Source organism: Podarcis liolepis (assembly GCF_965112155.1).
Source record: "Podarcis liolepis genome assembly, chromosome: 4".
Taxonomy (NCBI): Eukaryota; Metazoa; Chordata; class Lepidosauria; order Squamata; family Lacertidae; genus Podarcis; species Podarcis liolepis.
Genome location: NC_139558.1, coordinates 29190573 through 29203568, shown reverse-complemented (window position 1 = coordinate 29203568; position 12996 = coordinate 29190573). Strand labels below are relative to the sequence as shown.

General features: G+C 43.7%; 1 protein-coding gene and 1 long non-coding RNA gene across 4 annotated transcripts in view; one reads left to right on the top strand and one right to left on the bottom strand.

Annotated features, from left to right (window-relative positions):
• The window catches only part of SH3RF3 (SH3 domain containing ring finger 3), a 210885-nt gene extending 201685 nt beyond the window's left edge, over nucleotides 1-9200 (top strand). For both annotated transcript variants that reach the window (XM_083501456.1, XM_083501455.1), the window contains one exon: nucleotides 2875-9200. In XM_083501456.1, the coding sequence (XP_083357582.1) occupies nucleotides 2875-3043 (169 nt within the window). In that variant the 3' untranslated portion in view covers nucleotides 3044-9200. The remainder of the gene's footprint in view (nucleotides 1-2874) is intronic.
• LOC310706209 overlaps nucleotides 1-12996 on the bottom strand; it is a 46641-nt gene that overhangs the window by 18265 nt on the left and 15380 nt on the right. The window contains exon 1 of one of the 2 annotated variants that reach the window (XR_014525751.1): nucleotides 12194-12274. The exons of the other annotated variant lie outside the window; for it this stretch is intronic. This is a non-coding gene — a long non-coding RNA (uncharacterized lncRNA). Of the gene's footprint in view, nucleotides 1-12193; nucleotides 12275-12996 lie in introns of those variants that run through there. 2 annotated transcript variants of the gene reach the window in all.

Genomic DNA, 12996 nt, shown 5'->3' with positions numbered 1-12996 from the left:
CACCTAGCCCAGGCATAGGCAAACTCAGCCCTCCAGATGTTTTGGGACTACAACTCCCATCATCTCTAGCTAACAGGACCAGTGGTCAGGGGTGATGGGAATTGTAGTCCCAAAGCAGCTGGAGGGCCGAGTTTGCCTATGCCTGACCTAGCCATTGCAAGAAGCTACCTAACACTCATTGCAAGAAGGAAAACAATTGTTAATTACCGCAGTGCATTTTGGTGGGGCTTCCCAAGCCTTGGGGGTCGTTGCTTGTTGTCATTCCTATCTATTAATGGGCTAAATTTTAATTGCAATAAAAGGTAGAGGAATTAATCACACTGATTAATTGTTTGCAGCTTGGAGTAGAATTCAGAGCCGACTGTGCATTTTGTAAGGTATTGTGTATGAAACTAATCAGATAATGAAGCCCGGGGAGGGAATGGCTCGGATTTTCCTTCACTGTAGCACATTCTAGCCTGCATGTATTCCAATTCTATTTTCTTAACACCTGCTTCCTTCCAGTGCTGTTTGCCTAAACATATAACCGCTGTAATCAGCACAACTGAGATAATCCAGTTTCATCTCTGCCAGAGCTGTCGGGAAATGCCTAGGAAGTGCTGTTATGTGCTTAATATTCCTGGTCCTTATAACGCTGAATTTGCCTGGTCTGGCTGATCAATGGAGCAGGAGACCCAAGACCCATCATTTATGTTATATTTTGCAAAAAAAATGCAAATATGTGAAAATGTTTTGGCAGATAGCAAATCCCTATGTGCCTATGTACACATAAGGTAAAGGTAAAGGGACCCCTGACCATTAGGTCCAGTCGTGACTGACTCTGGGGTTGCGGCGCTCATCTTGCTTTACTGGCCAAGGGAGCTTCCGGGTCATGTGGCCAGCATGACTAAGCCACTTCTGGCGAACCAGAGCAGTGCACGGAAACGCCGTTTACCTTCCCACCGGAGCGGTACCTATTTATCTACTTGCACTTTGATGTGCTTTTGAACTGCTAGGTTGGTAGGAGCAGGGACTGAGCAATGGGAGCACACCCCATTGCAGGGATTCGAACCGCCAACCTTCTGATCGGCAAGTCCTAGGCTCTGTGGTTTAACCCACAGCGCCACTATGTACACATAGTATCCCTTTAGATACTATGTAGCCATTTAGAGTTTTGCCATTTGTAAATTGGGGTGGGGGAGACACCAATTTATTGTGTTATGAGCTCCAGTTTTCCACATCTGCTTTGAATTACAATTGGACAGTCTGAGCAGATGCGGAATGCTTCTGCCACTACGATGCACCTAAATTTGAACAGTTCGAAGTAAAATAAAATGTTGCATTTCCATTCACCAGGAAGATGGGGTCCAGTGAACTCTCCCCTATTTTGCGTATTCCATTATGCACATCCATACACAGTTGCAAGATTTGAAACCTGGGATCATTTTAGCTAAAATTACTCTAATTGAATAATGTAATTAGTCAGCACTGAAGCAGCATGTCTAAAATAATGTGAACCTTCATTTGCATAATGGCTGAGATTGGCAGTGCTTTGCAAAGTGCAGCAGATCTGCCCATGGCAGTATGATAGACTTTCTCCATCGCTAGCCAGTAGTCCACATTTCAAACCCTATTACTTGCATTGGCACACCCGGAGGAAGTGACAGCCTGATTTACTGGTGAGGGGGAAAGATGACCAGCTTATTTTGGATCGCTCATGAGCAGGGATGTTGGAGAATTCTGTCAAAAATTGAAATGGGAGCAGCAATGTTTGCTTATAGCAGCCTGCCGCCCAGCGCGAGGGGCGCCCTGAAGCAGAGCGCCCCTCCCGCCGGGCAGACATGGGCCAGCCCCACAAGCTCGGGGGACAGCAGGGAGGCGCAGCGCCGCCATCCCGCTGTTCCTCGACCTGGTTCGGTTTCCCCGACCTGCTTTTGGGGGGGAAATAAAGGGGGGGGAATTCCTTTATTTCCCCCCAAAAAAACTAGGTGCGTCCTATGGGACGGAGCATCCTATGGGACGAAAAATACGGTAATTTCACCACAGCAGACAGCATGACAAATAACATTTTCAGCAGAAGGTGAACTGCAGCAGAACAGAAACAGGGCTGCTTGCAACAAATACAAGACAACTGCCTCCTTACATCCTGACTCATGAGCACTATATTCTACACTGTTGTGTAATCATGTCAAAATACACAGCTTTTCTCCAGGCATTTCAGATACAATATGATGCTCAACAGTGTTATGGTGACCCCTCCTATGCTTAACCAATGATGTTACACTGTTAGGGAAGTGTCATGCATCTGATCCATGATCAGATGCTGGCAGCCACTCCGCTAAAGGAACAGCGAAATACAAGTATAATAAACAAAAGAAGCCAGTGACTTTTAAAATATATCCTCTTAGCTGAAAAGCAAGGTACAGAGATACTCTCTCAATAAATCAGCTTGTGTATTTGCCTGGCAGCTACAGATGGCCAGGAATTCTATGCAAGCCTGTGAGCAAGAACCCAAGCAGGCTGCTGGAGCGAAGATGGCCTCTGAGCTGCATCCAGATAGCTATGTTATGGGGCAATAACAAACGTAAATGCTAAATAAGTAAAATGCAGCAGGCTGATGAAGGAGGGACGTGCCTCCCTGTCCCTTTTCTGCTACCACCCCAGAGGCTGGTGAAGCATTCTGCAGCCTAGTGACTTTTGACGTCCTATTGGTAAAACTGGCATAAATATATGCATTGTGTAAGAGTTTCTGGCGTGGGAACTTTCCACATCATCATTCCCAACCAGCCTATGCAGTTGCTGGTTCCAGGTGTAGATCTCTGACCCTTCCAGAGAGTAGAAGTAGAATGTATGAACCACCATCTGCAATAAGGTCTACCCTTCTGTCTCTTAAAGGTATCGTGTTGTGGTCCCCTATCCCCCACAAAGCGAAGCAGAGATTGAACTGAAAGAAGGCGACATCGTGTTTGTCCACAAGAAAAGGGAGGACGGCTGGTACAAAGGGACCTTGCAGAGAAACGGCAGGTCGGGCCTCTTTCCTGGGAGCTTTGTGGAGAGCTTCTGAGGGCTTGAGCTCCACGCTTTTTGGACTCGAAGGACCTTTCACAGGAAATTCCATAGCACAAAAAAAAGAAAGAAAGAAACAGCGAAGGGAAACTTTCCTAATATCCACTGCCATAACAAGAACTGTAATTATTATTTCCAAAGACTCCGCAGGCTCTTTGATATTCAGCCCAGGAGATGAGGTCTCTTGCTGTGCTTTCAAACCCACGTACGGTACATACAAGCAGTATTGCTGTAGTCGTGCCTTCCACTCGGAGTCGAAGACTGAGAGGACACACATTCGGGTTGTATCTTAAGCTAAAATCCAGCCGCCACACTTTGTGTAAATGATAAAGTATGTTTTAAAAAGGGGGGGGTTAAGAAACTTGTTATATTGCTGTAATTTATTTGTCTGAGCTGCAGTGTTCTTATTACTGGCCTATGCAAGAGGGACTTGAGTTTCAAGAGGAGTGCAAGGGGGACTCTTGAACTTGTCTGTTTTCCCAGGTGGGGGTAAAGGAAGCTCATGGACGGAACGGAACCCACTGAAATCTGCACATTGTTCGGCTAGACAGAATTTGGGAGTCCAAAACATTGCCAGCATTCCTTTCTAATAGATACCTCAAAATATTCTGCTTAAGAATACTAGTCAGGGCCTTTTCATACACCGTGCACCCCGAGAAAAATATTGAGAGTAGTGTTCCCAGTGTCAGGCGAGTCAACACTGGAAAAGTGCATTTTCCCACGACTTCCCAACCCATTCTGAAAGCCAAATCCTATGTGTGACAATGGACTGCATGGCCAAGTCACGTCAGGCAGTGTGGACACCACATTGAGAATTTTTCTCTTGTCACTGCATCTCCTGTAGTTAGCTTAATAGCGCCTCAAAGATTTCATACGAAGAGCCAACAATCTGATATGCTGGACTGACTATCATCAACTACATGACGTTTTGGTTAGCTGTTACTTTTTCTTTCCTTTGCAGCATTTTAATTTTGATTGTTGCTTTAATGTATTTCAGATAAGAGAGCTTTTATGCAATATACTTTTCTAATGCAAGAAATGTTATACATTGCAAACTCCATATAGATAAGGAACGTCCTACTTCGCATACATACGGCGCTACTTTTCATTTAAAAACCCAGTTAAGAAATACTTGATTTGGCATATCAAATTAAAAAATTGTTCTCAAGTATGCAAAAGATCTTACCGTTGCCATACTTGCTACTGACATTGAAGCAACTGGGGCCAGGATACAGATAGGACCACAAGCAGAATAAATCCTTGTGAAACTCTCTGCATCAGGACTTCCCAAACTGGTCTATATACTACCAGTGGTCCATGAGTTTTGTTCAGTTGGTCCAGCACGTGTCTATGGATGAAGATGGGAGATCCCATATCCATTGCATTAAATAGACACATTAGGCCCTCAACAATTTCAAGTTGTCCATGGGGGGACATTTGGGAACCCCTGCTCCATGTGCAAGGCTTTGCACAAGCTACGCGTACAAGTAGCTTCGTGAAACAGGCTTCCACATGTGGAAAGTGTTCTCTGAATGCACCTCGCGTGAGCTGGTTTCACAAGGAATATTACCTTGATCTGCTTGTGGAAAGCAAATCTCTGGATTCTGGTCAGCAACTGCTATAGAGTGTGACAAAAAAAAGAAGAGATGGCAAATAGGCAAAGCGATTGAATTCGATCCAAAGACGCATGAGTGGAAGGAAAACAGCTTGCTAGTGGCATTCAGGAAACCCTTACGACAGAGATCACACAGTGCTGTAATAGGCATGCTCCACAGCAGTACTCCTGCTTTCAACTGCAGGAGAACATCTGTGGATTTATGCAAGGCTATTGCATGAGCTGTAAAACAGCTGAGCTGTGAGAGGAAGCCCTGCTCCACACCAGAAGGGCACCTTTGGATTCAACCCATTACTCATTGACTGAATGAAATTCCATTGGTTAGCTTAGATACCTACACATTCATTTATCATCTGTTGTATTAGAAGATACTACTATGTGTATTTTTGTATCCTTTATTGTTGCTAATGTCAGGCTCCTAAAGATCAAAACCTTTCTATTGCTTTCTTTCTCTGCAACCAGAGGGGAGTTGGAATCTTAAGAATCACTAAATATACAGTGGCCTGTTCCTTACACACAAATATATTGTGTCGGAAGCTTCTTCAAAGCATAGTACGCTGTCTAGACAGCGATAATTACTGGAGATTTGGGAGTTTTTCCAGGAGGATTCATTTTAATTGACTTCTACATGGCAATAAAAAGAACACTGCAGGTTCCCGCAAGCACAGAACGCTGGAATTCTTATTTCTCTCTGTCTCTGAACATCAGAGAGAAGATGGCTGTAATTACCACTATCAAAATGTGATTTGTTTCTGTAGAAATGTATAGTTCTGAACAGTGTTTGGTTTTCTAACCTGGGTCAAGCTACATAATAATAATAATAAAATATTCAGGCAATAGACGCTTCCGGCAACCAAGAACTTAAAGGTGCAATAAATAGGAAGCAAGAAAATAAACCTGTCATAAATCAGCTGTTGACATCTGTTAAAAAAAAATTGTCAGAGAGACAGAAGGATATTTTTAGCAATGTCTTTTGCTCGGTTTAATTCAGGCAGTGTATACTGGAACCACCACCCAAAATCTTCCCATTGTTGTAATGTATTACTTTGTCTTGCATAAGCTACACTCTTCTCATTCTAAGACATGGGCAGAAATCAAGAGAATTAGCACCATTGCTCCTTCAAAATGTAGGGTAATATTTTTTACTCTCTTAATTTTAACATACCAGACTAACAGCCCAGTCCTAAAAGTTGCTGAAACAATCATCAGGTACTTGGATAGATGAGACCCATTTCTGATGACACCAGCTCTGAGGGCAGATAATCATGCACAAATAATTATGGGGTGCTAGCTATATTCTAGGAAGCCATATTCAGTGATGGAAATATTCAGATAATCTCTCTCGTATATATAGAAAAGCTGGTACAACAATACAAACAACATGTATTTCATTCGCCAGGGAGCCTGTGGCATACAAAGATTAAAAAGAGGATATGTGGAAGTAGTAAAAGAGAGTTCAAAAACATTTCAGCTGTTACTCAGATTACTTTCCGTCTTCTGTGGGATCCTTTAAGTGGAACGTCTAGCTTTAGCTAGAGCCCCCCCAGAGCAGACCTGCCTAAACCTATTTGGCTCAAAGATTGTAATCGCCCTCAGCCAGCCCTGTGGCATCCACAGGTCAGTGGTGTGGCCACCCCACACTCTCACACGGGCACACTGCCCCCTCCCACAGCAGATCAGCTGACAAGGGAGGTATTGCCACCTTCCTGCTCATCAAATCATCCTTCTGATGACTGGACAGGGAGCCAATTTGCGTCCCTGTCAGATTCGCTGGGCCACATGCCTTACTAAATCTCTCCAACCCCTCCCAAGGCTATGTCAACTTTTATAGTTGTTTCTTTTGCCACTGCTACCAAACTTGGAGGGGCTTGAGGGTGGGCCAGGTGAGGCCCCAGATCGGGCATTAGCCACCCCAGTTCTACAGGAGGCTAAGGCTCACCTGTGCCTTCCCCAAAGGGGGGTTTACCTGAAGATATTGGCATGCCCTTATTTCCAGCTATCACTCATCTCTCAAGCCGATTTCGATTATTACCCCAACACACACACACACGTGTACCAGTATCTGCACTTCCTGTCTTCTCCTGTGGAGTGATTTAGGCACTGGTCTGGCCAGAGTCAGCTGCCTCGTGAATTGTCTTGAAGCGCACACTTTGGCCAGCCCATTCTGTTCCCTCCTTCCCATCTACCTCTTCTCATCATTTAAAAACAAATGACACAATCAAGGCAAAGCTTAACACTTTTAAATTCTGTTTTCCTTAGAAGATGTTTGGGTATGTGCTTAAGTTCCACCTTAAATTTCAAAATACTCAGTAGGGGGGCAAACTGCGTATTGCACACTAAAACATGTAAGAGTGCCATGATGCCATTTGTTTATTTTAAAAAAAATGAAATAAAGCAAAACTAGCTGTTTCAGGAGGGGCAGTTAGAGGTAAGAAAGAGGTGGGGTGTGCAACTTAACCCTTCCCCTGCCTGATGTTTTGTTCCCAATGGTTCCCTGCCCAATACAGGATTCCAACCATGTTTTTGCATGCATCTTTCACACATTCAGGGAAGAGCTGCTTGGGAATGTGATTTGGAGAGGGAATACAGTGGACAGCATAAGGGTGGGATGGGTGCTCCCTTCTCTGCCACTTCATTGCTCGAAATCCCCACATCTCAGAAGTGGCTTTGCTGGTTTTTTAAAAAATGAACTACAGTACTTTTACATGTGTTAGTGTGTGATGTGTCTCTTACCCTTAAATATAGCTGTAGCATGCCCTGGTCAATTGTGACTTTTGACTTCAAGTGTGAGAATATCTGTGGCTGGCAATGTAAAGTGTCATTTTCCCCCCGGGGGAGGTAAAAGGGTGGTGGAAATTCAGAACTTCCTCCAGCTGGGAACCTGAGATGATGGAGTGTTTTCTTCACCAGCATCTGTACTCAGAACTGAGGAAAGATGGAAAGGAATGGGCGGAGGAAGATGGTTTCTATTCTGATTTGCTTTGGAATTATTGCAACCAATTGTTTGGACCAAATCCATGCTGGTGCTTCTGTAGTTTGAGCAAGGAAACATTCCTCTCACAAGTACACAGGGATTAAAGACAGTGCATTCTCCCACTTCCTAGGATACATGGGTTTTTTATATATATAAAAAATCTCTAGTTCAGGACAGTGCACATAATTATATGCTTAATACTGAAGGCTCTCTACAGTGGACCAAAAATGGTGGCTGTTTGCCATAGTTGTAACAGCGTCTCTTACATAGTGTCAAAAGAGTTTTGCACGAGTAAGTCAGATGTGAGCATTGTGTACTTCAGCTGTAGACGGGCAGATTCAAATAACCACACAACTAGTTCCACACATCTAAGGCGGCTTCAGAGATGTTTCCTGAACAAATCCCCCTGCCCAGTGCTGTATGGTAAACCACTTTTGAAACCGAGGGGAGCATCAAAGGCAATTTATTGGGGTAGGGTTGCTGTTCAAAGAAAAAAGGCGCAAATCTTCCTAGGCACACAGATGTCCATGCATGCACCTACAGTTGCTTGTTCTTTGATAAACAAGGCCACCCCTTATCTAGAATTGGTTTCTTTGCTGTGCTCAGAATATATAGTAGCGAAGGATCTTAGCTCTTGCACAGTGTATTCAGCCAGCCATTCACGCAAGACCAGCACCAAGGAATCATCACCCTTTGGCAGGGATATTATACCACTGTTGTTTTGCCAAAAAGCTTTTGCACATCTCTGTATGAAGGTGTTAATCCATAATCCACAAACTCCACTGGGACAAAACGCAACAATTTGCAAGCACATCTTTTCTGAATTCAGTATTTTTAAAGGTTGTTCCACCCACTGGTGGAGGAAGAGGACGCCCCCTCAGGCGGTGCGCCACGCCCCCGGGGTGCACGCCAGCCATGCCCACACCTGCTCTCCGCCCCCCGGTGCTGGAGCATGAAGCTCCGCCACTGGTGCCACCACATTCACTCCGATCCCAGCATTTGATGCTTAGAAACCCATCGCTCACATTTCCTCTGAGGATTAAGAGTTTCTTTGACTGGTTGAAGCTCCAACAGCATTTGAACAACAGATCTTAGTTCTCATCTACCATGGTAGCTTGGAGAAGTCTCCTGTAGTAGTGGATCAGTTTCACGTATGTAGCACAAACACAGAATGCAAAAGACAAGGCAGGGATTCTGGATAGTGACCTCTGTGTGGAAAGTATTAGCTCTTCCGGTGGTCCATGTTGATAAACGGCATTCAAAGGACAGGAAGCATGGGGAGGGAGGGGGGAGTGTGCACACGCATGTGTGCGTTTCCTAAGACAGAAAATGAACAGAATTGTCCTGGCAGCCTTGTTTTGTAAAATGCCAGGTTTGTTGTACTGGAGAAGGTTTCTGCTAACTGAACAAACCCTTTGTACTTTGCACAGTTCAGGAAAAAAATGGTTTTTGTTACACATGAATGTTAACATACAATTTTGAAAAAACATCAATGGTTATTATGAGTACAAATGAACTGCAATTACTGTGTTTCTCATCCTTTAAATAAAATAACCATTAATGTAACCCAAATGAATACGTGTGGTTCTTTTTTTAATTGAATGGAGAGCAATAGAGATTGAAAAAATAAGAGTCAAAGACCCAATGGGTCGGCCTGTTGTGCATGAAACACCAAATCATTCTATGGTGATACAGGACCAGGATTTTTGCTCTCATGCTCCTCAGTTGCATTCCTGATTTGTGGCAAACCATTGTTTGCCCTCACATAGGAACCAGCAAATTATGGTTTGCATAATCAAACCAAGGTTGTAAATCTGAATCAAACCCTGGTTTAATCTTTGTTTTCAGAGCAAACCCAAGCCATAGTTTCAGGACCAGCTCTACCATTAGGCAGAATGAAGCCACCACCTCAGGTGATAAATGAGTGAGTAGACAAGCCAAGTGTGCTGCCTGGTCTGTCTTGCGCCTCTTAAGCTAGCCTGCTGCCCTCAGATGCAGTGACATGCTGACCTGTTACCAGTGTTGAAGTAAGATTCAACTACCAGTCCGGACAGCCTTTGAAGATGTAATGGGAAGAGACATGATCTTGTCCTTTACCTCAGGCAGCAAAATGTTTTGGTCCAATCTGCAGAGTTTTCCAGTTTGGATGTACTGGCAAAATCATGCTTTGCTGCAAACCAACAAGTCACAAAATATAATAATAATAATAATAATAATAATAATAATAATAATAATAATAATAATTTATACCCCATCCATCTGGCTGAGTTTCCCCAGCCACTCTGGGCGGCTTCCAATCAAGTGTTAAAAACAATACAGAATTAAATATTAAAAACTTCCCTAAACTTCCCTCAATTAAGAGGCACACACAGCAGGAGGAGAGAGAGGAAGCAAAAGTATGTGAGCGCAGTGCTCAGCTATGTAGCACCAAATCATGGCTTGGTGTTATATGTGAACTTGATTCAGTTAGTCCAAAGGTAAGATGCAAAAAAAATCCACACCCAAATTTTCTTGCAAAAGGTTGCATTCTGTAATACTTTGGTCTCCTTGCTCTTGAAGGTTACTTGTTCAAATCATGGCATTGGCCAGTCCAGCTCTTAATCTACACAAATGCAACCATCACCTGCTGCCTGATCCTTGGAACTGGAGATGCCTAGGGACTGAACCTAGAACGTGTTGCATGCAAATCATGTGGCTCTACCGCCGAGATCTCTTTCCTCCCCAATTTCTTTCCAGATTTACAGTGGTGCCTTGCAAGACGAAGAGAATCCGTTCTGTGATTCTCTTCGTCTAGCGGTTTTTTCGTCTTGCAAAGCAAGCCCATTGACGGATTAGCGGATTAGTGCTATTAGCAGCTTTTAGCGGCTTTTAGCGGCTTATATGCTGAACGGATCAGCTGATAAGCGGCTTAGCGGCTTAGAAAAAGGGGGGGAGGAAAAAAACCCCGCAGGAACTCGCAAGGCATTGTCGTCTTGCGAAGCAAGCCCATAGGAAATACATTTTGCGAAGCACCTCCAAAACGGAATACCCTTTCGTCTAGCGGGTTTTCCGTCTTGCGAGGCATTCGTCTTGTGGGGCACCACTGTATTTGGATGGTGCACATAAGGCATATTTATGAATGCCTACCTTTTAAATTCTATTCATTTCTCTGCACATCTGGCCTGAGCCCCGTCAGTATCAGCCTGTTAAAATTGTTCCTGAGGATTAGACTGACATCCTGGGGCCACCATCAATGCTCCATTTAGCATCCATAGGGTAGCTCAGGAAGGTGTTTACACCGGGAAAATTCTCCTTGGTGCGATTTGCGGGAGCAGCCTCTGTGAAGGGATACTGTCAACTTCGTAGGATTCACTACAAGACACCAGCCATTTCACATGTCTGGACCTAGGGGGTTTATTCTAGGAAATGTCTTGGGAATGTTATGCATTGGAGAGAGAAACTAGGTCACACAGCAGTATAAAAAGTAAGAGGCTCTATGGTGTAGAGACTACACACAGACACTGCAACAAGAAAACTGAAGCTGGATGCAGTTAGTTTGCAGAGCTTTGCTTCCAGGGATTGGAGAGCCTTGAAGTCTTTTTATTTTTTCTCGGCACATTCCAGTTTGTTTTCAAAAAGTACACTATGCCTATTTCTAAACTTTCCTGGAAAAAAGATCTGGCATTTGTGGTTTTTTCACAGTTCCATGAGCCCTTCCTGACCTCAGCAGCTCTTTACAACATGGCAAAACTGGCAGAGGTAATGTTGGGTTACTCCATGCCAAGTCAAATATATGATCTGTACGCTAGCAAGAAAGCCAGTGCATGATAACAGTTTGAGGGGAAACCCCCATTCCTCGCATTGCAGACATCCATCTAGACCCTTAAATTATTTTCAGAATATTTACAGTTCGATTTGCAGCTCCTGCCTGGGGGAGAACAAACCATCAAAAGTGTGAGGAAGGTGATTTGAACACATACACCAGTACATTCCATGGTCTTTATTCCATGGTGTGTTTTCAAGACCTACCTTATTCTCGTGAATGCAATATGTTTTAACTGAGTGGGGTTTTTTTTAGTTCTGAATGTTAAATTGTGGTATCCCAACCCTGAGGCCAGCTGGTGAAGGGCAGGCTATTAAATTAATAAATAATTCCCAGGGCAGAAAATGTGTGTTCATGACACTTTCCGTATTGGCCTGAATATAAGCCTCACCTTTTTCTTTTTCCAAATTCCGACCGTGAAAAGTTAAAAATGCGGCTTAAATTCACGACCTTACAAATATTGGCTTTTATGGTATTGCTTCTGAAACAGACACGCAGCAAAACGGAACACGTGTGGGTGCCTGCGGAATTTTAAGGGAGCGGCTTATATTCGGGTATTGCCTTTTTGTCTTTTTTCCCTTTGAATTTTAAAGGTGCGGCTTATATTCGGGTGCGGCTTATATTCGGGCCAATACGTTATAAGGTCTTATCACCCTTGCCTCCTGCTCACTGTGTAGCCAATCTTGAGCCTGAGCCTCTTCCAGCTCCTTCCCCCTTGCCTTAGGGCCTTCACTCTCACCCTTTGACCTAGACTAACCTCTCTCAGCCTGTCTCTGTTTGCCTACCCAGTTCTCCTGCAGACTGACATCCTACTCAGCTTCCTTTCCTGTGCATCATCATCACCAGTGTCGCCTCTAGGTACACTCCTTTCATTCAGAGGAGCCTCGTCTTTGTGACGGCCATTCCTGGGGCCGACGGTGATAAGAGCGACCCTTTATCGACTCCCGGGCTCCATAAAAACTGCAGGCAGAAAGCTGGTTTTTATAAGATTATTTTTCTTTTTTTTATTTCCTCCGATAATTGTCTGGGATCTACGTTAATGGAAATGTAAATCGACTGCCACTGTGCTAAATGACAATCAGGTTTTGTTTGACAGAGCTGAAAAGTATCTTATTGAGAACGTTGGCACCAAACAATCTAAATGCAAATTTAGGTGGGGTTGGGAGGAGGGTATTTTAACTTTTGATGAGGTTATTTGATAATGTGGGAAGGTGGAATTGGCTTCCAGTTCATAAAAATCATCAATGTGCATAGCAGTTCAATGACAGAGGTCAGCCTTTCTGTATTATTTTAAACGAACTGGACTAAATTATTCTGCTTTCATTTTCTATTATACATCATTTAAGAAGCAAAACAAGTGTTGAGGAATTTTACCCATATTCCAGCAATATGCAAACTTGAAAGGTAATCCCGAGAAATTACAATGTACCCACCTCTTTAATCCTGTTATTTCTAAATCCTGGTCTGTCATATCTGCTTTCTGTACACAAGAGCACAGAGAAATCCTGTGCTTATGACATACTCGGCTTCTCAGATTAGCAGGTGCGTATTTTCACAGAC